Source organism: Myotis daubentonii, chromosome 13 (assembly GCF_963259705.1).
Source record: "Myotis daubentonii chromosome 13, mMyoDau2.1, whole genome shotgun sequence".
Classification (NCBI taxonomy): Eukaryota; Metazoa; Chordata; class Mammalia; order Chiroptera; family Vespertilionidae; genus Myotis; species Myotis daubentonii.
The window spans coordinates 63,644,421-63,667,058 of record NC_081852.1 but is presented as its reverse complement, the minus strand read 5'-3'; the positions used below and the strand labels follow the sequence as shown (position 1 = coordinate 63,667,058).

The window sequence follows — 22,638 nt, the reverse complement described above, 5'->3', positions numbered from 1 at the left end:
TCAGGGTGGGTGAGTCTCTGTCCTCTCATGTCTGAAAGAGGTCCCATCTCCTCTGAGGGCTTTGCCTCAAGTCAGGCAGGACCACGGAGAATAAATAGGTGGCCAAGGAGGCCATGGCCTTGGCCTGTCCCCGGAGTCATGGACCTCCACCCTGGGTGGCCCTGGTGGATGCGGGGAGCAGTCCTCACTTCATGGGCAAATACTGGGGCTCCCTACCTAGAACACCCTTAGACCTGGCAGGACAGGACTTCCTGATCCTTTCCCTGTGATGGAGATGAACCCCTGGGCATGTCCAAAGATGACTGTCTGCCCTTTGGCGTGGCCTTGAGGGAAGCCCTGAGTCTAGAACCTGCCTGGGCCTGGAGCTCAGCACAGACATGGAGGAGGTGTCCTTGTGCCGTCCTCTAGGTTTCGGCACCGATGCTGGTTTGGCCCTGAGGCTGGTGAACGGCGGTGACCGGTGTCAGGGCCGCGTGGAGGTCCTCTACCGAGGCTCCTGGGGCACCGTGTGTGACGACGGGTGGGACACCAACGACGCCAACGTGGTGTGCAGGCAGCTGGGCTGTGGCTGGGCCAGGTCGGCCCCAGGAAGTGCCCGGTTCGGACAGGGCTCAGGCCCGATCGTGCTTGATGATGTAGCCTGCTCAGGGTACGAGTCCTACCTGTGGAGCTGCCCACACAGGGGCTGGAACTCACACAACTGTGGGCACGGAGAGGACGCCGGCGTCATCTGCTCAGGTGCGTCGCTACCATCCCTGGGGGCCCTTCTGTGCTGATGCTGCTGAGAACACGCCCATTCCCCACGCCAGGGCCTTTCCTGAGGCTCATACTGTCCCCCAGTAACTGGAGTGGCTCACGGCATCAGGCACCCACGTGCTAGGTCACCTGCTCAGACTACACATCAACTTGGTGGGTCCACGCACCCAGCATCCTGAAGGCAGTGCCAGGAACTGGCTCAAATGGGCCTGAGCTCCGTGTTCATGCACAAGAGCCAGCCTCCTGAGCACAGAGAGGAGCCTGGCCTTGTGCCCCCGCAGCCAGCTCACTGCCACCTGCAGGGTGTCTGGGGCTTCCACCAGGGCAGCTGGTCCCTGGGTGTGGGGGTTGGTAAGCACCTACCTTCTGTGAGGACGGTGTCACCTTTGGACTCCATGATAGTGACGCAGAGAGGACAACCTGAGAGCACTGAGGTCCTTTGTGAAGGACAGAGAGAGAGGGAGGGAGCAGGGGAAGGTGGGAGATGGCAGGTGGCCAATGAATGGAAGGAACCAATGGGAGCCTTGGGGATGGGGCATTATGACCGCATGGAAAAGTCTAGAAATGGGTGTAAACTCTCTTTAGCAGAATGGGTCTAGGCTGAGAAATGAGTCTGCATATTCATTGACCCCATTTGGTGGGGTCATTACCCGTTCAGGCTCTGGGGTCAACACCAGGACCCTGATGCCCTGTCCCAGGCATGACACTGGCTTCCATACTCTGCACAGGAGTCCTTAGGCTCAGGGAGGCAGGCAATGGCAGGAGACAGAGGATATGGGTTTGGAAGAACTATGAGGTGCGGGGCAGCACTGCTGTGTCCCCTCTGAGGCCATGTGCACGGCGTCGGCTCTGTGTGTACAAGCTGAGGGTCACCAACCCGGGATCTGGGCCAGGCACCTGGGAGCTTGGTCTGACTGTCCCTTTCTTCCCACAGCTACTCAGGCCTCCACATACTGGCCAGGTGAGTCCCAGCCATCTCTCTGGGATGTCCCTCTCTCCTCTTGCCCTTCTGCCTGTTGGCCCTCTCAGGCTGATTCATGGCTCTTTGGACCCCATCTGGACCACCCTTTTGACCTCTGTCTCCTTATCTATTGGGGTGGAAGGTATTCCAAAGACTCCGTCTGTATTACCTGCTTGTGAGTTCTCATCAGATACTTGGCAGCGGTCCCGGGGGAGAGCGGCCGATGGTCAGAGAAGTGCCTCCCCTTCCATGAAGGTGGCCCCGTGGCTTGAGGCTGAGGAGGGCTTTGTGGGAGAGTGGACACTGATGCCCACTGGCTTTCGGATGACGGGACAGCAGGATTCCGGGTTCTCTCCTCCTCTCACACCTGCCGCACCCTGAGGGCCAGCATGGTCATACCCGCATCCCAAGGGGGCAGAGACAGTGCCCGGGGATGGCAGTAAACATGTGATGACGGTCTGCTGGGTAACAGACCTGTGATTTCATCCAGGTTCAGACACCAGGCCCTGACTCTTTCTATCCAAGCTTCAGAGTCAGGCCAAAGCCTCAAGCCACCAGTGAGTGCCTGGCTCAAGGGGGAGAGATGGGAAAGGTCTTCTGATGGGGAGGAACATGGCGGTCAGAGACGGGGAGGATGCGGCTGGTCTATCCCAGAATTTGACCCCGATGACCCAGCCGCGGAGGAGGCTTGTGGACAGGCAGGGAGCACGTGCAGGAGGCACATGGGAAAGTCACGCTGACCGACCCACCCTTTTGGGAAGGACTCCGTTCCTAAGGCCTCACCACCCCCTTTCTCTTTGTTGTCCCTTCCAGATGCATGGACAACTCCTTCCACAACTGCCCCTCCTCAAACCACAACAGGTACAGGACCCGTCACCCTCCCAGGGCCCCTGTCTGCCTCTGAATCACGTCCGGGATGGAACGTGAGAGGAAGAGCTCCCCGTAGGCCATCCTCATTCTTGTCCCCCTGGACAGGCAGAGGAGGGTCTCTGACCAGGTCCTTGTCTGACATGGTTGGCTGAGGACTTGTCTCCAGGGGGCTTCTGGGAGTGGGCTCATCCAGGACCCTCCCCGTTGCTCAGGGTCAGCCCTAGAGGCCACCTGGCACCTGCTGAGACCCCTGTGCTGGCTCAGCCTCAGGGTGGGTGAGTCTCTGTCCTCTCATGTCTGACAGAGGTCCCATCCCCTCCGAGGGCTTTGCCTCAAGTCAGGCAGGACCACGGAGAATAAATAGGTGGCCAAGGAGGCCATGGCCTTGGCCTGTCCCCGGAGCCATGGACCTCCACCCTGTGTGGCCCTGGTGGATATGGGGGGTAGTCCTCACCCCATGGGCAATCGTGGGGATTCCTACCTAGGAGCACCCTTAGAATTGGCAGGACAGGATGTCCCGGCTCGTTTCTCTGTAATGTAGGTGAATCCCTGGTCTGTCCAATGCTGACTGCCTGCCCTGGGGTGTGGCTATGAGGGTCCCCTGAGTCAAGAACCTGCCTCAGGGCTGGAGCTCAGGACAGACATGGAGGAGGTGTCCTTGTGCCGTCCTCTAGGTTTCGGCACCGATGCTGGTTTGGCCCTGAGGCTGGTGAACGGCGGTGACCGGTGTCAGGGCCGCGTGGAGGTCCTCTACCGAGGCTCCTGGGGCACCGTGTGTGACGACGGGTGGGACACCAACGACGCCAACGTGGTGTGCAGGCAGCTGGGCTGTGGCTGGGCCAGGTCGGCCACAGGAAGTGCCCGGTTCGGACAGGGCTCAGGCCTGATCCTGCTGGACGACGTGGGCTGCTCGGGGCACGAGTCCTTCCTGTGGAGCTGCCCGCACAGCGGCTGGAACGTGCACAACTGCAACCACGGAGAGGACGCCGGCGTCATCTGCTCAGGTGCGTCGCTACCATCCCTGGTGGCCCTTCTGGGCTAATGCTGCTGAGAACACGCCCACTCCCCACGCCAGGGCCCCCCTGAGCCTCGTACTGTCCCCCAGGCACTGCAGTGACTCAGGGCCACAGGCTCTCAAGTGCTAGGTCACCTGCTCAGAATGCACGTCAAATTGGTGGGTCCATGCACCCAGCATCCTGAAGGCAGTGCCAGGAACAGTCTCAAAGGGGCCTGAGCTCCGTGTTCATGCACAAGAGGAAGCTTCCTGAGCACAGAGAGGAGCCTGGCCTTGTGCCCCCGGAGCCAGCTCACTGCCACCTGCAGGGTGTCTGGGGCTTCCTTCCAGGGCAGCTGGTGTGGGGGTTGGTGAGCACATCCCTGTGTGAGGACGGTGTCACCTGGGGGTCCAAGATAGTGATGCAGAAGGGACAACCTGAGAGCACAGAGTTCCTTTGTGAAGGACAGAGAGAGTGGGAGGGATCAGGGGGAGGTGGGAGATGGCAGGTGGCCAATGAATGGAAGGAGCCAATGGGAGCCTTGGGGATGGTGTATTATGACCGCATGGAAAAGTCTAGAAATGGGTGTAAACTCCCTTTAGCAAAATAGGTCTAGGCTGAAACATCAGTGTGCATATTGATTGACCCCATTTGGTGGGGTCATTACCCGTTCTTGCTGGGGTCAACACCAGGACCCTGATGGCCTGTCCCAGGCATGACACTGGCTTCCATACACTGGACAGGAGTCCTCAGGCTCAGGGAGGCAGGCGATGGCTGGGGACAGAGGGCGTGGCTTTGGAAGAACTGTGAGATTCGGAGCAGCACTGCTGTGTCCCCCCGAGGCCATGTGCACGGCGTCAGCTCCGTGTGCAGAAGCTGAGGGTCATCAACCCGGGATCTGGGCCGGGTACCTGGGAGCTTGGTGTCTGACTGTCCTTTGTTTCCCACAGCTGCTCAGGCCACCACATCCTGGCCAGGTGAGTCCCGCCACCTCTCCTGGGATGTCCCTCTCTCCTGCCCACCTCTGCCGTTCAACCCTCTCCAACTGACCCATGGCTCTTTGAACCCCATCTGGACAACACTTTTGCCTTCTGTCTCTTTAACTATTCAGAGAAGGGGGATTCCAAAGACTTCGTCTGTACTTCCTCCTTCTGAGTTCTCATCAGATACTTGGGGGCCATCCCAGGGGAGAGGGGCCGATGGTCAAGAAGTGCCTCCCCTTCCATGAAGGTGGCCCCGTGACTCCAGGCTGAGGAGGGCTTTGTGGGTTAGTGGACACTGATGCCCATTGGCTTTCTGATGACGGGACAGCAGGCTTCCGGGTTCTCTGCTCCTCTCACACCTGCCGCACCCTGAGGGCCAGCATGGTCACACCCACATCCCAAGGGGGCAGAGACAGTGCCCGGGGATGGCAGTGAACATGTGATGAGGGTCCTCTGGGTACCAGGACCTGTGATTGCCTCCAGGTTCAGTCACCAGGCCCTGACTCTTTCTACTCAAGCTTCAGAGTCAGGCCAACACCTCAAGCCACCAGTGAGTGCCTGGCTCAAGGGGGAGAGATGGGAAAGGTCTTCTGATAGGGAGGAACATGGCGGTCAGAGACGGGGAGGATGCGGCTGGTCTCTCCCAGGCCTTCGAACCTGATGACCCATCCGAGCGGGAGGCTAGTGGACAGGCAGGGAGCACGTGCAGGAGGAACATGGGAAAGTCACGCTGACCGACCCGCCCTTTTGGGAAGGACTCCTTTCCTGAGGACTCACCAAGGCCTTACTCTTTGTTGTCCCTTCCAGACGTGTGGACAACTCCATCCACAACTGCCCCTCCTCAAACAACAACAGGTACAGGACCCTTCACCCTCCCAGGGCCCCTCTCTGCCTCTGAATCACGCCTGGATGGAACGTGACAGCAAGAGCCTCCTCATGGGCCATCCTTATCTTTGTCCCTTTGGACAGGCAGAGGAGGGTCTCTGACTAGGTCCTTGTCTGACATGGTTGGCTTTGACTTGTCTCCAGTGGGCTTCTGGGAAGAGCTCTTCTAGGACCCTACCCCATTGATCAGTGTCAGCCTTCTAGGCCTCCTGGGACCTGCTGAGACCCCAATGCTGGCTGAGACTCAGGGTGTGAGTCTCTGTCCTCTCATGTCAGGCAGACGTGGTCCCATCACCTCTGAGGGCGTTGCCTCAAGTCAGGCAGGACCGAGGAGAAGGAATAAGTAGCCAAGGAGGCCATGGATTTGGCCTGTCCCTGGGCCATGGACCTCCACCATGCGTGGCCCTGGTGGATGCAGGGGGCCGTCCAGCTCACTTCATGGGCTATCCTGGGGCTCCCTACCTAGGAGCACACTTATACCTGGATGGACAGAATGTCCCCGATCCTTTCCCTGTGATTGAGATTAACCCCTGTGGTGTCCAAAGCTGACCACCTGCCCTAGGGGTGGCCATGAGGGAGGCCCTGAGTCTAGAACCTGCCTCGGGCATGGAGCTCAGCACAGACATGGAGGAGGTGTCCTTGTGCTGTCCTTAGATTTCGGGACCGATTCAGCTCTGGCCCTGAGGCTGGTGAATGGCGGTGACCGGTGTCAGGGCCGCGTGGAGGTCCTCTACCGAGGCTCCTGGGGCACCGTGTGTGATGACAGTTGGGATACCAACGACGCCAACGTGGTGTGCAGGCAGCTGGGCTGTGGCTGGGCCAGGTCGGCCCCAGGAAGTGCCCGGTTCGGACAGGGCTCAGGCCCGATCGTGCTGGACAACGTGGGCTGCTCGGGGCATGAGTCCTTCCTGTGGAGCTGCCCGCATAATGGCTGGAACTTACACAACTGTGGGCACCACGAAGACGCCGGTGTCATCTGCTCAGGTGGGTTTCTGCCTTGCTGGTGGCTCTTCTTGGCTGATGCTTCTAAGAACACGCCCACTCCCCACAGCAGGGCCCCCCTGAGCCTTGTACTGTCCCCCAGGCACAGGAGTGACTCAGGGCAGCAGGCACCCAGGTGCTAGGTTACCTGCTCAGGCTAAACGTCCGCTTGGTGGGTCCACGCGCCCAGTATCCTGAAGGCAGTGCCAGGAAATGGCTCGAAGGGGCCTCAGCTCCGTGTTCATGCACAAGAGGCAGCGTCCTGAGCACAGAGAGGAGCCTGGCCTTGTGCCCCCGGAGCCAGCTCACTGCCACCTGCGGGGTGTCTGGGGCTTCCACCAGGGCAGCTGGTCCCTGGGTGTGGGGGTTGGTGAGCTCCTCCCCTCTGTGAGGACGGTGTCACCTGGGGGCTCCCAGATAGTGACACAGAGGGGACAACCTGAGAGCAAAGAGGTCCTTTGTGAAGGACAGAGAGAGTGGGAGGGAGCAGGGGAGGTGGGAGATGGCAGGTGGCCAATGAATGGAAGGAGCCAATGGGAGCCTTGGGGATGGGGCATTATGACCACATGGAAAAGTCTAGAAATGGGTGTAAACTCCCTTTAGCAAAATAGGTCTAGGCTGAAACATCAGTGTGCATATTGATTGACCCCATTTGGTGGGGTCATTACCCGTTCTTGCTGGGGTCAACACCAGGACCCTGATGGCCTGTCCCAGGCATGACACTGGCTTCCATACACTGGACAGGAGTCCTCAGGCTCAGGGAGGCAGGCGATGGCTGGGGACAGAGGGAGTGGCTTTGAAGGACTGCAAGGTTCGGGGCAGCACTCCTGTGTCCCCCCCACCCAAGGCCATGTGCACAGCGTCTGTTCCGTGTATAGAAGCTGAGGGTCATCAACCTGGGATCTGGGCCGGGCACCTGGGAGCTTGGTGTCTGACTGTCCTTTGTTTCCCACAGCTGCTCAGGCCACCACATCCTGGCCAGGTGAGTCCCGCCACCTCTCCTGGGATGTCCCTCTCTCCTGCCCACCTCTGCCGTTCGGCCCTCTCCAACTGACCCATGGCTCTTTGAACCCCATCTGGACAACACTTTTGCCCTCTGTCTCTTTAACTATGGGGGTTGGGGGATTCCAAAGACTCTGTCTGTCCATCCTCCTTCTGAGTTCTCATCAGATACTTGGCGGCCGTCCCGGGGGAGAGCGGCCGATGGTCAGAGAAGTGCCTCCCCTTCCATGAAGGTGGCCCCGTGACTCCAGGCTGAGGAGGGCTTTGTGGGAGAGTGGACACTGATGACCACTGGCTTTCTGAAGTTGGGACAGCAGGCTTCTGGGTTCTCTCCTCCTCTCACACCTGCCGCACCCTGAGGGCCAGCATGGTCATACCCACATCCCAAGGGGGCAGAGACAGTGCCCGGGGATGGCAGTGAACATGTGATGCGGGTCCTCTGGGTACCAGGACCTGTGATTGCCTCCAGGTTCAGTCACTAGTCCCTGACTCTTTCTACCCAAGCTTCAGAGTCAGGCCAAAGACTCAAGCCACCACTGAGTGCCTGGCTCAAGGGGGAGAGATGGGAAGGTCTTCTGATAGGGAGGAACATGGCGGTCAGAGACGGGGAGGATGCGGCTGGTCTCTCCCAGGCCTTCGACCCCGATGACCCAGCCGAGCGGGAGGCTAGTGGACAGGCAGGGAGCACGTGCAGGAGGCACATGGGAAAGTCACGCTGAGCGACCCACCCTTTTGGGAAGGACTCCTTTCCTGAGGCCTCACCAAGGCTGTTCTCTCTGTTGTCTCTTCCAGACGTGTGGACAACTCCATCCACAACTGCCCCTCCTCAAACAACAACAGGTACAGGACCCTTCACCCTCCCAGGGCCCCTCTCTGCCTCTGAATCACGCCTGGATGGAACGTGACAGCAAGAGCCTCCCCATGAGCCATCCTTATCTTTGTCCCTCTGGACAGGCAGAGGAGGGTCTCTGACCAGGTCCTTGTCTGACATGGTTGGCTTTGACTTGTCTCCAGTGGGCTTCTGGGAGTGGGCTCATCCAGGACCCTACCCCATTGATCAGTGTCAGCCCTCTAGGCCTCCTGGGACCTGCTGAGACCCCAATGCTGGCTGAGACTCAGGATGTGAGTCTCTGTCCTCTCATGTCTGACAGAGGTCCCATCACCTCTGTGGGCTTTGCCTCAAGTCAGGCAGAACCATGGAGAAGAAATAAGTGGCCAAAGAGGCCATGGTCTTGACCTGTCCCTGGAGCCATGTACCTCCACCCTGGATGGCCCTGGTGGATGCGGCGGCAGTCCTGCTCACCCTGTGGGCAATCCTGGGGCTCCCTACCTAGGAGCATACTTTGCCAGTTGGCCCTCTCCAGCTGACCCCTGGCTTTTTGAACCCCATCTGGACCACACTTTTGCCCTCTGTCTCCTTTACTAAAGGGAGGATTCCAAGGTCTCTATCTGTCCATCCTCCTTCTGAGTTCTCATCAGATACTTGGCGGCCATCCCGGGGGAGAGTGGCCGATGGTCAGAGAAGTGCCTCCCCTTCCATTAAGGTGGCCCCGTGGCTCCAGGCTGAGGGGGGCTTTGTGGGTTAGTGGACACTGATGCCCACTGGCTTTATGATGGGGGGACAGCAGGTTTCTGGGTTCTCTCCTCCTCTCACTCCTGTTGCACCCTGAGGGCCAACATGGTCATACCCCCATCCCAAGGGGGCAGAGACAGTGCCCGGGGATGGCAGTGAACATGTGATGAGGGTCCTCTGGGTACCAGGACCTGTGCTTGCCTCCAGGTTCAGTCACCGGGCCATGACTCTTTCTATCCAAGCTTCAGAGTCAGGCCAACATGTCAAGCCACCAGTGAGTGCCTGGCTCAAGGGGGAGAGATGGGAAAGGTCTTCTGATGGGGAGGAACATGTTGGTCAGAGGCGTGGAGGATGCGGCTGGTCACTCCCAGGCCTTTGGCCCTGATAACCCAGCTGAGCGGGAGGCTTGTGGACAGGCAGGGAGCACGTGCAGGAGGCACATGGGAAAGTCACGCTGACCGTCCCACCCTTTTGGGAAGGACTCCTTTCCTCAGGCCTTACTAAAGCCTTTCTCTTTGTTGTCCCTTCCAGACGCATGGACACCTCCTTCCACAAGTGTGTATCCTCAAACAACAACAGGTACAGGACCCTTCACCCTCCCAGGGCCCTTCTCTGCCTCTGAATCACGCCTGGGATGGATCGTGACAGGAAGAGACTCCACATCGGCCATCATCTTTCTTGTCCCTGTAGGGGGATGGGGCCAGAGGAGGGTCTCTGACCAGGTCCATGTCTGACATTGTTGGCCTGTGACTTGTCTCCAGTGGGCTTCTGGGAGGAGGCTCAGCCAGGATCCTCCCCTGTTGCTCAGGGTCAGCCCTTAAGTTCTCCTGGGACCTGCTGAGTCCCCTGTTCTGGCTCAGCCTCAGAGAGTGAGTCTCTTTCCTCTCATGTCTGACAGAGGTCTCATCCCCTCCGAGGGCTTTGCCTCAAGTCAGGCAGGACCATGGAGAATAAACATGTGGCCAAGGAGACCATGGCCTTGTCCTGTCCCCGGAGCCATGGACCTCCACCCTGGGTGGCCCTGGTGGATACGGGTGGCATTTCTCACCTCATGGGCAATCCTGGGGCTCCCTACCTAGGAGCCCCCTTAGACCTGTTCGGAGAGGATGTCCCGGTCCTTTCCCTGTGATGGAGATGAACCCCTGGGCATGTCCAAATATGACTGCCTCCCCTGGGAGTGGCCATGAGGGAGGCCCTGAGTCTAGAACCTGCCTTTGGCGTGGAGCTCAGCACAGACATGGAGGAGGTGTCCTTGTGCCGTCCTTAGATTTCCGGACCGATTCAGCTCTGGCCCTGAGGCTGGTGAACGGCGGTGACCAGTGTCAGGGCCGCGTGGAGGTCCTCTACCGAGGCTCCTGGGGCACCGTGTGTGACGACGGGTGGGACACCAACGACGCCAACGTGGTGTGCAGGCAGCTGGGCTGTGGCTGGGCCAGGTCGGCCCCAGGAAGTGCCCGGTTCGGACAGGGCTCAGGCCCTATCGTGCTGGACGACGTGGGCTGCTCAGGGCACGAGTCCTACCTGTGGAGCTGCCCGCACAGTCCCTGGAACGTGCACAACTGCAACCACAGGGAGGACGCCGGTGTCATCTGCTCAGGTACGTCGCTACCGTCCCGTGTGGCTCTTCTTGGCAGATGCTGCTGAGCACACGCTCACTTCCCATGCCAGGGCCTTGCCTGAGCCTCGTACTGTCCCCCAGGCACTGCAGTGACTCAGGGCAGCAGGCGCCCACGTGCTAGGTCACCTGCTCAGGCTATACGTCCGCTTGGTGGGTCCATGCGCCCAGCATCCTGAAGGCAGTGTCTGGAACTGGCTCGAAGGGGCCTGAGCTCCGTGTTCATGCACAAGAGGCAGCGTCCGGAGCACAGAGAGGAGCCTGCTCTTGTGCCCCCGGAGGCAGCTCACTGCCACCTGCAGGGTGTCTGGGGCTTCCACCAGGGCAGCTGGTCCCTGGGTGTGGGGGTTGGTGAGCACCTCCCTTCTGTGAGGACGGTGTCACCTGTGGACGCCATGATAGTGAGGCAGAGGTGACACCCTGAGAGCACTGAGGTCCTCTGTGAAGGACAGAGAGAGTGGGAGGGAGCAGGGGGAGGTGGGAGATGGCAGGTGGCCAATGAATGGAAGGAACCTATGGGGGCTTTGGGGATGGGCTATTATGACCTCTTGAAAAACTCTAGAAATGGGTGTAAACTCTCAATATCAGAAATGGTCAAGGCTGAAACGTCAGTGTGCACATTGATTGACCCCATTTGGTGGGGTCATTGCCCATTCATTCTCTAGGGTCAACACCAGGGCCCCAGTGGCCTGTCCCAGGCATGACACTTGCTTGTATACATTGGATAGGAAGTCCTCAGTCTCTGGGAGGCAGGCGATGGGAGGAGACAGAGGGCATGGCTTTGGAAGTACTATGAGGTGTGGGGCACACTGCTGTTTCCCCCCCACCCCCTCCAGGGCATGAGCATGGAATCAGTTCCGTGTGTAGAAGCTGAGGGTCCACAACCTGGGATCCGGGCCGGGCACCTGGGAGCATGGTGTCTGACTGTCCTTTTCTTCCCACAGGTGTTCCAACCACCACATCCTGGCCAGGTGAGTCCTGCCAACTCTGCAGGGATGTCCCTCTCTCCTGCCCCCCTCTGCCATCAGCCCTCTCCAGCTGACCCATGGCTCTTTGAACCCCATCTGGACCACACTTTTGCCCTCTGTCTCCTTATCTATTGCGGGAATGGGGATGCCAAAGGCTCTATCTGTCCATCCTCCTTGTGAGTTCTCAGCAGATACTTGGCAGCTGTCCCGGGGGAGAGCGGCCGATGGTCAGAGAAGTGCCTCCCCTTCCATGAAGGTGGCCCCGTGGCTCCAGGCTGAGGAGGGCTTTGTGGGAGAGTGGACACTGATGCCCACTGGCTTTCTGATGGCGGGACAGCAGGATTCCGGGTTCTCTCCTCCTCTCACACCTGCCGCACCATGAGGGCTGGCATGGTCACACCCACATCCCAAGGGGGCAGAGACAGTGCCCGGGGACGGCAGTGAACATGTGCTGAGGGTCCTCTGGGTACCAGGACCTGTGATTGCCTCCAGGTTCAGTCACCAGGCCCTGACTCTTTCTACTCAAGCTTCAGAGTCAGGCCAACACCTCAAGCCACCAGTGAGTGCCTGGCTCATGGGGGAGAGATGGGAAAGGTCTTCTGATGGGGAGGGACATGGCGGTCAGAGACGGGGAGGATGCTGCTGGTCTCTCCCAGGCCTTCCACCCCGATGACCCAGCCGAGCAGGAGGCTAGTGGACAGGCAGGGAGCACGTGCAGGAGGCACATGGGAAAGTCACGCTGAGCGACCCACCCTTTTGGGAAGGACTCCTTTCCTGAGGCCTCACCACGGCTGTTCTCTCTGTTGTCTCTTCCAGACGTGTGGACAACTCCATCCACAACTGCCCCTCCTCAAACAACAACAGGTACAGGACCCTTCACCCTCCCAGGGCCCCTCTCTGCCTCTGAATCACGCCTGGATGGAACGTGACAGCAAGAGCCTCCCCATGAGCCATCCTTATCTTTGTCCCTCTGGACAGGCAGAGGAGGGTCTCTGACCAGGTCCTTGTCTGACATGGTTGGCTTTGACTTGTCTCCAGTGGGCTTCTGGGAGTGGGCTCATCCAGGACCCTACCCCATTGATCAGTGTCAGCCCTCTAGGCCTCCTGGGACCTGCTGAGACCCCAATGCTGGCTGAGACTCAGGATGTGAGTCTCTGTCCTCTCATGTCTGACAGAGGTCCCATCACCTCTGTGGGCTTTGACTCAAGTCAGGCAGGACCGAGGAGAAGAAATAAGTGGCCAAAGAGGCCATGGTCTTGACCTGTCCCTGGAGCCATGTACTTCCACCCTGGATGGCCCTGGTGGATGCGGCGGCAGTCCTGCTCACCCTGTGGGCAATCCTGGGGCTCCCTACCTAGGAGCATACTTTGCCAGTTGGCCCTCTCCAGCTGACCCCTGGCTTTTTGAACCCCATCTGGACCACACTTTTGCCCTCTGTCTCCTTTACTAAAGGGAGGATTCCAAGGTCTCTATCTGTCCATCCTCCTTCTGAGTTCTCATCAGATACTTGGCGGCCATCCCAGGGGAGAGTGGCCGATGGTCAGAGAAGTGCCTCCCCTTCCATGAAGGTGGCCCCGTGGCTCCAGGCTGAGGGGGGCTTTGTGGGAGAGTGGGCACTAATGCCCACTGGCTTTATGATGGGGGGACAGCAGGCTTCCGGGTTCTCTCCTCCTCTCACTCCTGCCGCACCCTGAGGGCCAATATGTTCATACCCCCATCCCAAGGGGGCAGAGACAGTGCCCAGGGATGGCAGTGAACATGTGCTGAGGGTCCTCTGGGTACCAGGACCTGTGCTTGCCTCCAGGTTCAGTCACCGGGCCATGACTCTTTCTATCCAAGCTTCAGAGTCAGGCCAACATGTCAAGCCACCAGTGAGTGCCTGGCTCCTGGGGGAGAGATGGGAAAGGTCTTCTGATGGGGAGGAACATGTTGGTCAGAGGCGTGGAGGATGCGGCTCGTCTCTCCCAGGTCTTCGACCCCGATGACCCAGCTGAGCGGGAGGCTTGTGGACAGGCAGGGAGCACGTGCAGGAGGCACATGGGAAAGTCACGCTGACTGTCCCACCCTTTTGGGAAGGACTCCTTTCCTCAGGCCTTACTAAAGCCTTTCTCTTTGTTGTCCCTTCCAGACGCATGGACACCTCCTTCCACAACTGTGCATCCTCAAACAACAACAGGTACAGGACCCTTCACCCTCCCAGGGCCCTTCTCTGCCTCTGAATCACGCCTGGGATGGATCGTGACAGGAAGAGACTCCACATCGGCCATCATCTTTCTTGTCCCTGTAGGGGGATGGGGCCAGAGGAGGGTCTCTGACCAGGTCCATGTCTGACATTGTTGGCCTGTGACTTGTCTCCAGTGGGCTTCTGGGAGGAGGCTCAGCCAGGATCCTCCCCTGTTGCTCAGGGTCAGCCCTTAAGTTCTCCTGGGACCTGCTGAGTCCCCTGTTCTGGCTCAGCCTCAGAGAGTGAGTCTCTTTCCTCTCATGTCTGACAGAGGTCTCATCCCCTCCGAGGGCTTTGCCTCAAGTCAGGCAGGACCATGGAGAAAAAATAAGTGGCCAAGGAGACCATGGCCTTGTCCTGTCCCCGGAGCCATGGACCTCCACCCTGGGTGGCCCTGGTGGATACAGGTGGCATTTCTCACCTCATGGGCAATCCTGGGGATCCCTACCTAGGAGCCCCCTTAGACCTGTTCGGAGAGGATGTCCCGGTCCTTTCCCTGTGATGGAGATGAACCCCTGGGCATGTCCAAATATGACTGCCTCCCCTGGGAGTGGCCATGAGGGAGGCCCTGAGTCTAGAACCTGCCTCGGGCGTGGAGCTCAGCACAGACATGGAGGAGGTGTCCTTGTGCTGTCCTTAGATTTCGGGACCGATTCAGCTCTGGCCCTGAGGCTGGTGAACGGCGGTGACCGGTGTCAGGGCCGCGTGGAGGTCCTCTACCGAGGCTCCTGGGGCACCGTGTGTGACGACGGGTGGGACACCAACGACGCCAACGTGGTGTGCAGGCAGCTGGGCTGTGGCTGGGCCAGGTCGGCCCCAGGAAGTGCCCGGTTCGGACAGGGCACAGGCCCGATCGTGCTGGATGACGTGGGCTGCTCAGGGCACGAGTCCTACCTGTGGAGCTGCCCGCACAATCCCTGGAACGTGCACAACTGCAACCACGGGGAGGACGCCGGCGTCATCTGCTCAGGTGCGTCGCTACCGTCCCTGGTGGCTCTTCTTAGCAGATGCTGCTGAGAACACGCTCACTTCCCATGCCAGGGCCTTGCCTGAGCCTCGTACTGTCCCCCAGGCACTGGAGTGACTCAGGGCAGCAGGTGCCCAGGTGCTAGGTCTCCTGCTCAGACTACACATCAACTTGGTGGGTCCATGCGCCCAGCATCCTGAAGGCAGTGCCTGGAACTGGCTGGAAGGGGCCTGAGCTCCGTGTTCATGCACAAGAGGCAGCGTCCGGAGCACAGAGAGGAGCCTGCTCTTGTGCCCCCGGAGGCAGCTCACTGCCACCTGCAGGGTGTCTGGGGCTTCCACCAGGGCAGCTGGTCCCTGGGTGTGGGGGTTGGTGAGCATCTCCCTTCTGTGAGGACGGTGTCACCTGTGGACGCCATGATAGTGAGGCAGAGGTGACACCCTGAGAGCACTGAGGTCCTCTGTGAAGGACAGAGAGAGTGGGAGGGAGCAGGGGGAGGTGGGAGATGGCAGGTGGCCAATGAATGGAAGGAACCTATGGGGGCTTTGGGGATGGGCTATTATGACCTCTTGAAAAACTCTAGAAATGGGTGTAAACTCTCAATATCAGAAATGGTCAAGGCTGAAACGTCAGTGTGCACATTGATTGACCCCATTTGGTGGGGTCATTGCCCATTCATTCTCTAGGGTCAACACCAGGGCCCCAGTGGCCTGTCCCAGGCATGACACTTGCTTGTATACATTGGATAGGAAGTCCTCAGTCTCTGGGAGGCAGGCGATGGGAGGAGACAGAGGGCATGGCTTTGGAAGTACTATGAGGTGTGGGGCACACTGCTGTTTCCCCCCCACCCCCTCCAGGGCATGAGCATGGAATCAGTTCCGTGTGTAGAAGCTGAGGGTCCACAACCTGGGATCCGGGCCGGGCACCTGGGAGCATGGTGTCTGACTGTCCTTTTCTTCCCACAGGTGTTCCAACCACCACATCCTGGCCAGGTGAGTCCTGTCAACTCTGCAGGGATGTCCCTCTCTCCTGCCCCCCTCTGCCGTCGGCCCTCTCCAGCTGACCCATGGCTCTTTGAACCCCATCTGGACCACACTTTTGCCCTCTGTCTCCTTATCTATTGCGGGAATGGGGATGCCAAAGGCTCTATCTGTCCATCCTCCTTGTGAGTTCTCAGCAGATACTTGGCAGCTGTCCCGGGGGAGAGCGGCCGATGGTCAGAGAAGTGCCTCCCCTTCCATGAAGGTGGCCCTGTGGCTCCAGGCTGAGGAGGGCTTTGTGGGAGAGTGGACACTGATGCCCACTGGCTTTCTGATGGCGGGACAGCAGGATTCCGGGTTCTCTCCTCTTCTCACACCTGCCGCACCATGAGGGCCGGCATGGTCACACCCACATCCCAAGGGGGCAGAGACAGTGCCCAGGGATGGCAGTGAACATGTGCTGAGGGTCCTCTGGGTACCAGGACCTGTGATTGCCTCCAGGTTCAGTCACCAGGCCCTGACTCTTTCTATCCAAGCTTCAGAGTCAGGCCAACACCTCAAGCCACCAGTGAGTGCCTGGCTCATGGGGGAGAAATGGGAAAGGTCTTCTGATGGGGAGGGACATGGTGGTCAGAGAGGTGGAGGGATGCTGCTGGTCTCTCCCAGGACTTCGACCACGATGAGTCTGCACTGGCGGAGGCTGCGGACAGGCAGGGAGCACGTGCAGGAGGCACATGGGAAAGTCACGCTGACTCACCCCCCCTTTTGGGAAGGACTCCTTTCATGAGGCCTCACCAAGGCCTTTCTCTATATTCTCCTTTCCAGACGCATGGACAACTCCTTCCACAACTCCATCCACACCTGTCTCTCTTCAAACAACAGCAGGTACTGGACCCTTCACCCTCTCAGGGCTTCTCTCTGCCTCTGAATCATGCCTTGGATGGTAGTGACAGGAAGAGGCTCCACATGGGCCATCCTCATCCTTGTCCCTGTAGGGGGTGGGTCCAGAGCAGGGTCTCTGACCAGGTCCTGGTCTGACATGGTGGTTTGGTGACTTGTCTCTTGAGGGCTTGTTAGGAGGTTCAGCCAGGACCTTCCCCTGTTGTTCAGGGTCAGCCCTGGAGGCCTCCTGGGACCTGCTGAGAGCCCCGTGCAGGCTCAGCCTCAGGGGGTTGAGTCTCTGTCTTCTCCTGTCTGACAGATGTGGTCCCATTCCTTCCAAGGGCTTTGCCTCAAGTCAGGCAGGACCATGGAGAAGAAATATGTGGCCCAAGAGGCCATGGCCTTGGCCTTTCCCCAGAGCCTTGAATCTGCACCCTGGGTGGCCCAGGTGGATGCTGGGGGCAGTCCAGCTAACCGCATGGCAATCCTGGGGCTCCCTACCTAGGAGCACCCTTAGGCCTGGCAGGACAGGATGTCCCCGATCCTTTCCCTGTGATGGAGGTGAACCCCTGGGGTGTCCAAAGCTGACTGCCTGCCCTAGGGCGTGGCCTGAGGAAGGCCCTGAGCTAGAACCTACCTCGGGCCTGGAGCTCAGCACGGACATGGAGGAGGTGTCCTTGTGCCGTCCTCTAGGGTTCGGGAACGACTCGCGTTTGTCCCTGAGGCTGGTCAACGGCAGTGACTCATGTCAGGGCCGCGTGGAGGTCCTCTACCAAGGCTCCTGGGGCACCGTGTGTGACGACGGGTGGGACACCAACGACGCCAACGTGGTGTGCAGGCAGCTGGGCTGTGGCTGGGCAAGGTCGGCCCCAGGAAGTGCCCGGTTCGGACAGGGCTCAGGCCCTATCGTGCTGGACGATGTGAGCTGCTCGGGGCACGAGTCCTTCCTGTGGAGCTGCCCGCACAGGGGCTGGAACTCACACAACTGTGGGCACCATGAGGACGCCGGCGTCATCTGCTCAGGTGCGTGTCGTCTCGGGGCCTCCCTGTTAGTGTGGCACCCTGGTTCCAGGGCTCCTCTCACCTCAGCCCAGCAGGAGACGGGCCGTTTCAGTTTCAAGCTCGCATCGCCAGCAGCTGCTGGGTTCCTGGAAGTTTGGGGGTGGCTGTCGCATGGCCCAGCCTGGCCCTCAGATAAACCCCAACACCTTTTTTAGAGAAGAGCCCCTATACTTACTAGGCAGCTCCCGTGGGCCGCTCCCCGGAGCAATTCTGAGGCCACGGGGGTCGGGGGGGACATACAGGAGCCCCTCTGTCCGCATGCTGAGGGCCTCCTTCCCACACACTCTGGGCCCAGGACTGACCCCTTTGCTTCTCTTTCTCGCAGCTTCGCCCATCGTCGTGACCACCCCAGGTGAGTCCCGTGGCCCAGGCTTCCGGTGGAGCCCCTGCTCTGTTTTTGCAGGAAGAGAAGGGTGGGCTCTGGGGCAGCTTTTCTCTCTGATGATCCTGGTTCCCACGGTGATGTGCTGAGGGCGCAGGACACTGCTGTCCTTGGGATCAACCTGGGAGCCCCTCTGAGCCCTGCCCCTGCCACTTCCGGGGCTCACGGAGAGGCTGTGGTGGGAGAGGATGGTCCTGGCATTTCAGGTGCAAATAACCATCCAGGTCAACCCGTGCTGAAAGGTGACCATTGTAGAAACATGGCCGAGTAGAACCCCTACAGATGCTCATCTGGTAACGAGTTCCTTCACCCGAGAGCACAACCCCCAACTGCTCTCTGTGTCTCGATGAAAATACTCGGTGCCAATTATGGTTGCAGTGCTCCCAGGGGCTCCCTGGCCATGGACTGTGACCTGGATGGTCAAGGCTCTGACAAGTCCTGCAATAAGGACAAGACTTGACTCTCTTCTGTCACACTCTGGGCCATGGAGTTTCAACATTAGCAGGAACATCCTCAGTCTCTTCATCTTCTTCCCAGGCTGGTGGCACCCATCACCTACCGCCCCTGCTCTGCCGCCTCACGCACAGGGTGGCGGCTTATGGGCCCTGAAGCGCCTGTGCATGGCGGAGGTGCCCGCACGTGCGCCGCCCTTCTCCACCTGCACACACACCCTCCCCAGCCCGCCCCTTGCATCCTCACCCGCCTGCGTGCACACAGCCAGCATCCTGCTCACGCACACTCACTCCCCACATTGCCCCTGCCAGCTGGGTAGCTGCTGGTTTGTGTGTATGTGTGTGTGTGTGCGTTTGTATTTAAATTCTTTATTGTTGAAAGTAGTACATGTGTCTCCTTTCCCCATTGAGCTCTCCCCGGCCACTCCCACCTCCTTCAGGCTGGGAGCTCCGGCGGGCGCGGCCTGTGTCCAGCGTCTCGCTGTGGCCCCAGGTGGCACATGGCTGGCACGGAGCGAGCATGGGCTCAGCGGCTGAGCCAAGGATGGCAGGAAACTGACCATGATCTTTCCTCTCTGTCCCCAGAGCCACCCGTCACCAGCACCAGGCCAACTGGTAAGCCCTGAGCTCCCTGCCCTCAGTGACCCTCAGTGACGCTGGGAGAGATGGTGGGAATGGTGAGGCGGTGGCTTCCCTGCGTGTCCCTCGGCCTCAGCGTCAGGCCATGCTGGGGCCACCTCCTGCAGGGTTTCTGTCTTGGGAATTGTTTACAAATCCCCATCTCTTCCGCGGCCAGCGTTGTTCAGTGATTAGTGTCGAACTATGAATATGAAGCAGGAGGTCAGGGTTCGATTCCCATCAGGACACAGGCCCAGGTTGTGGGCTCCATCCCCAGTGTGGGGTGTGCAGGAGGCAGCTGATCCATGATTCTCTCTCATCATGGATGCTTCTATCTCTCACTCCCTCTCCCTTTTTCTCAAAATCAGTGAAAATGGATTAAAAAAATAATAAATAAGTAAAACTCCCCCCGCCCGGGTGATGCGCCGTGTGCTCTGGGTCACCAGCGTCTCATCTGTCCCGGCAGCCGCGGGGGCCTGTGGGGGCTTCCAGTCCCGGCCCTCGGGGCGCTTCTCCAGCCCGTCCTACCCCGGGAGCTACCCCAACAACGCCCGCTGCGTGTGGGACATCGAGGTCCAGAACAACCACCGCGTGACCGTCGTCTTCAGAGACGTGCAGTGAGTCGGGTGCAGGCGACCGCGGGGCCTTGGGGCCTCGGGGGGACCTGGGGGACGTGGGGAAGGGAGGGACCGGAGCAGGCGCCCTGGGAGAGAGGCTGCCCGTTGGCATCGACCCAGCACAGGGCCACCCGCGGCCGTGGGGCCACACAGGGCCTTGGCTCCGGTCTGTGTGGTCCCTACTGCCCAGTGTGGCCACAGGACGTCACTGGACTTTCCCGACACTCAGTCCAAAGAGAGGGATGAGCCGGCCGACGTGGCTCAGGGAGGGAGTGTCCACCTCTGACCCAGGAGGTCAGGGCTGGAGTCGCAGTCAGGGCACGCTCCCGGTTGTGGGCTCCATCCCCAGAAGGGGGCGAGCCGGAGGCAGCCGATCCACGATTCTCATCATTGCTGTGTGTCTATCTCTCTCCCCCTGTCTCTTCCTCTCTGAAATCAATAATATATTTTAGAAAAATAGAGGAGTAAGCCCTGGCCTGGTTGTCTCAGTGGGTAGAGTGTCAGCCCTCAGACTGAAGGGGCGCAGGTTCGATTCCCGGTCAAGGGCACGTGCCTGAGTTGCAGGCTCGGTCCCTGGCCCCAGCCGGGGCGCGTGTGGAAGGCCACCTATCTCTGTCTCTGTCACATCGATGTCTCTCTCTCTGTCTCCCCCCCCCCCCACTCTCTCTCTAAAAATCAATGGGGAAGTGCCCTCAGGGGAGGATAGCAAAAGAACAGCAAAGCCTTTGTTAAGTGGATGGAGCCCATACCCTGTGCCCCGCGTCCGCAGGCTGGAGAGCAACTGTAACTACGACTACATCCAGGTGTTCGACGGCCCCGCCCTCCGCTCCCCGCTCATCGCCCGGGTCTGCCACGGCTCAAGGGACTCCTTCACGTCGTCCTCCAACTTCATGTCCATCCGCTTCGTCAGCGACGGCAGCATCACCCGCAGCGGGTTCCAGGCCGAATACTACTCCCGTCCCTCCAACCACAGCACCAGTAAGTCCCAGGCTCTCGGGGCGGGGTGCCTGTCCCCCCCTGCCCCCCCCCCCGCACCCACATTGGCGGGACAGCAGACCAGAGCCGCCGGCAGGTCCGCGTTCCGGATCTGCTGCCGGAAGAGACCGGTGGACGCCGTTCCCAGGGCAGAAGTGGCCCTGGTCGGAGGCCTGTGACCAGTAGAGTGAGGGGCACCGTGACCGTGTCCTGAGACCTGGCACGTATGGCTGCCGCCTGGAGGCCCTGGTTGCTGCTCCAGGCCCAGCAGAGGCTGGTGGCCAGGAGTGGAGCTGTGCAGGGGCCGGCCGGCCGGCCGGACAGACTGTGGCTGGCGGGCAGGTGCTGTCCCAGCCGTTTTTCCGCAGGACTCTCAGCCCTGCCGGCTCCACAGCCCACGGACCCTATTTCACCGCGTCCCCACGATTCCGCCCGAGCGTCACTTTACTCTGCGGCTCGCGGTGACCTGGCAGGACAGCTCCTCCTTCCACATCCGGCCTCCATTTCTTTTCTTTGTTTTCATTATCCTCCTCTGAGGACACTTTCCCCTTGATTTTTAGAGGGAGTGGAAGGGAGGGGAGGGACAGAGAGAGAAACATCCGTGTGAGAGAGACACATCGACTGGTTGCCTGGCCGGGGATCAAGCCTGCCACTGAGGAACGTGCCCTAGACTGGATTCCAACCCGTAACTCTCAGTCCATGGGCTGACGCTCTACCCCCTGGCCACACCGGCCAGGGCCGGTCTCCATTTCTCCATCTGTGTACATAGGGCAGCTGGGGGAGAGGGGTTGTGTGAAAATACCCTAATGTGGACCAACTTTGTCAGCCCCTCGATCGTGTGCACGGGGCAGGGTGGGGGGGACCCCCCGGTGGGTTTGGGGCGCGCACTGACCCAGCCGCCCTCGGCCCCCAGAGCTGCTCTGCCTGCCGGACCGGATGCAGGCCAACGTGAGCAGGAGCTACCTGCAGTCCCTGGGCTACTCGGCCAGCGACCTGGTCATCCCCCACTGGCACGACGTGCAGCAGTGTAAGGCCCAGGTCACGGCGAGCCAGGTGACCTTCACCATCCCCTACGCGGGCTGCGGCACCACCCAGCAGGTGAGCGGCCTTCCTGCGCCCTCCCCGAGCCCGCTTCCTGCCGGCGACGTCCCGGCGTGACCTGTATTCTGGGGCGCAGGGGACGGATTGTGTCTGTAGAAGCAGAACGTGATTGGGGTGAAGGCATCCGTGTCCCTCCCACTTCCAACCACAGGGAGGCGGCGGCAGGCGGTCTCCCCACTGTCCAGGCGGAGGGCGCCCAGCAGGCTGCCCAGCACGTCCACTGTCGCGGCCACGGCCGCCGCCAGAGCTTTGTGGGGCCTGAAGCCACGCCGGCCGGGCCTGGGAGGGTTGTGAAGCGCGTTGAGTCACTTCTGACTCTAACAAGACCAGCAGCGAGATCCCCTCTCAGGGCCGTGTGTCTGACGCCCTCTCCTGCCCCCTCCAGCTGGATAACGACACCATCACCTACTCCAACACCCTCCAAGCAGCCGTCCCCGTCGCGGGCGGCCTCATCCAGAGGCGGCCGAGCCTGCACCTCCACGTGAGCTGCCGGATGCTGCGGGACACCTGGGTGGACCTCATGTACGTGGCCAACGACAACGCCGAGGTCGAGGAAGTGCAGTACGGCAACTTCGCCGTCAACATGTCCTTCTACACGTCGTCCTCGTTCGCATACCCCGTGACCACGCACCCCTACTACGTGCGCTTGAACCAGGACCTGTACGTTCAGGCAGACATCCGCCGCACCGACGCCTCCATGGCCCTGTTCGTGGACACCTGCGTGGCGTCACCGTCCTCTGAGGACGTGCCCTCTGTGACCTACGACCTCATCCGGAGCGGGTAAGCGTG

At 60.1% G+C, this 22,638-nt stretch overlaps 1 protein-coding gene across 1 annotated transcript in view; it reads left to right on the top strand.

Moving 5' to 3' along the window:
- DMBT1 (deleted in malignant brain tumors 1) overlaps positions 1-22,638 on the top strand; it is a 256,667-nt gene that overhangs the window by 76,353 nt on the left and 157,676 nt on the right. Inside the window, exons 11-26 of the mRNA XM_059661998.1 lie at positions 409-738; positions 1,691-1,717; positions 2,531-2,578; positions 3,262-3,591; positions 4,533-4,559; positions 5,373-5,420; positions 6,105-6,434; positions 7,387-7,413; positions 9,538-9,585; positions 10,274-10,603; positions 11,566-11,592; positions 12,406-12,453; positions 14,454-14,783; positions 15,746-15,772; positions 16,586-16,645; positions 17,336-17,665. Of these exons, the coding sequence (XP_059517981.1) occupies positions 409-738; positions 1,691-1,717; positions 2,531-2,578; positions 3,262-3,591; positions 4,533-4,559; positions 5,373-5,420; positions 6,105-6,434; positions 7,387-7,413; positions 9,538-9,585; positions 10,274-10,603; positions 11,566-11,592; positions 12,406-12,453; positions 14,454-14,783; positions 15,746-15,772; positions 16,586-16,645; positions 17,336-17,665 (2,367 nt within the window). The remainder of the gene's footprint in view (positions 1-408; positions 739-1,690; positions 1,718-2,530; positions 2,579-3,261; positions 3,592-4,532; positions 4,560-5,372; positions 5,421-6,104; positions 6,435-7,386; positions 7,414-9,537; positions 9,586-10,273; positions 10,604-11,565; positions 11,593-12,405; positions 12,454-14,453; positions 14,784-15,745; positions 15,773-16,585; positions 16,646-17,335; positions 17,666-22,638) is intronic.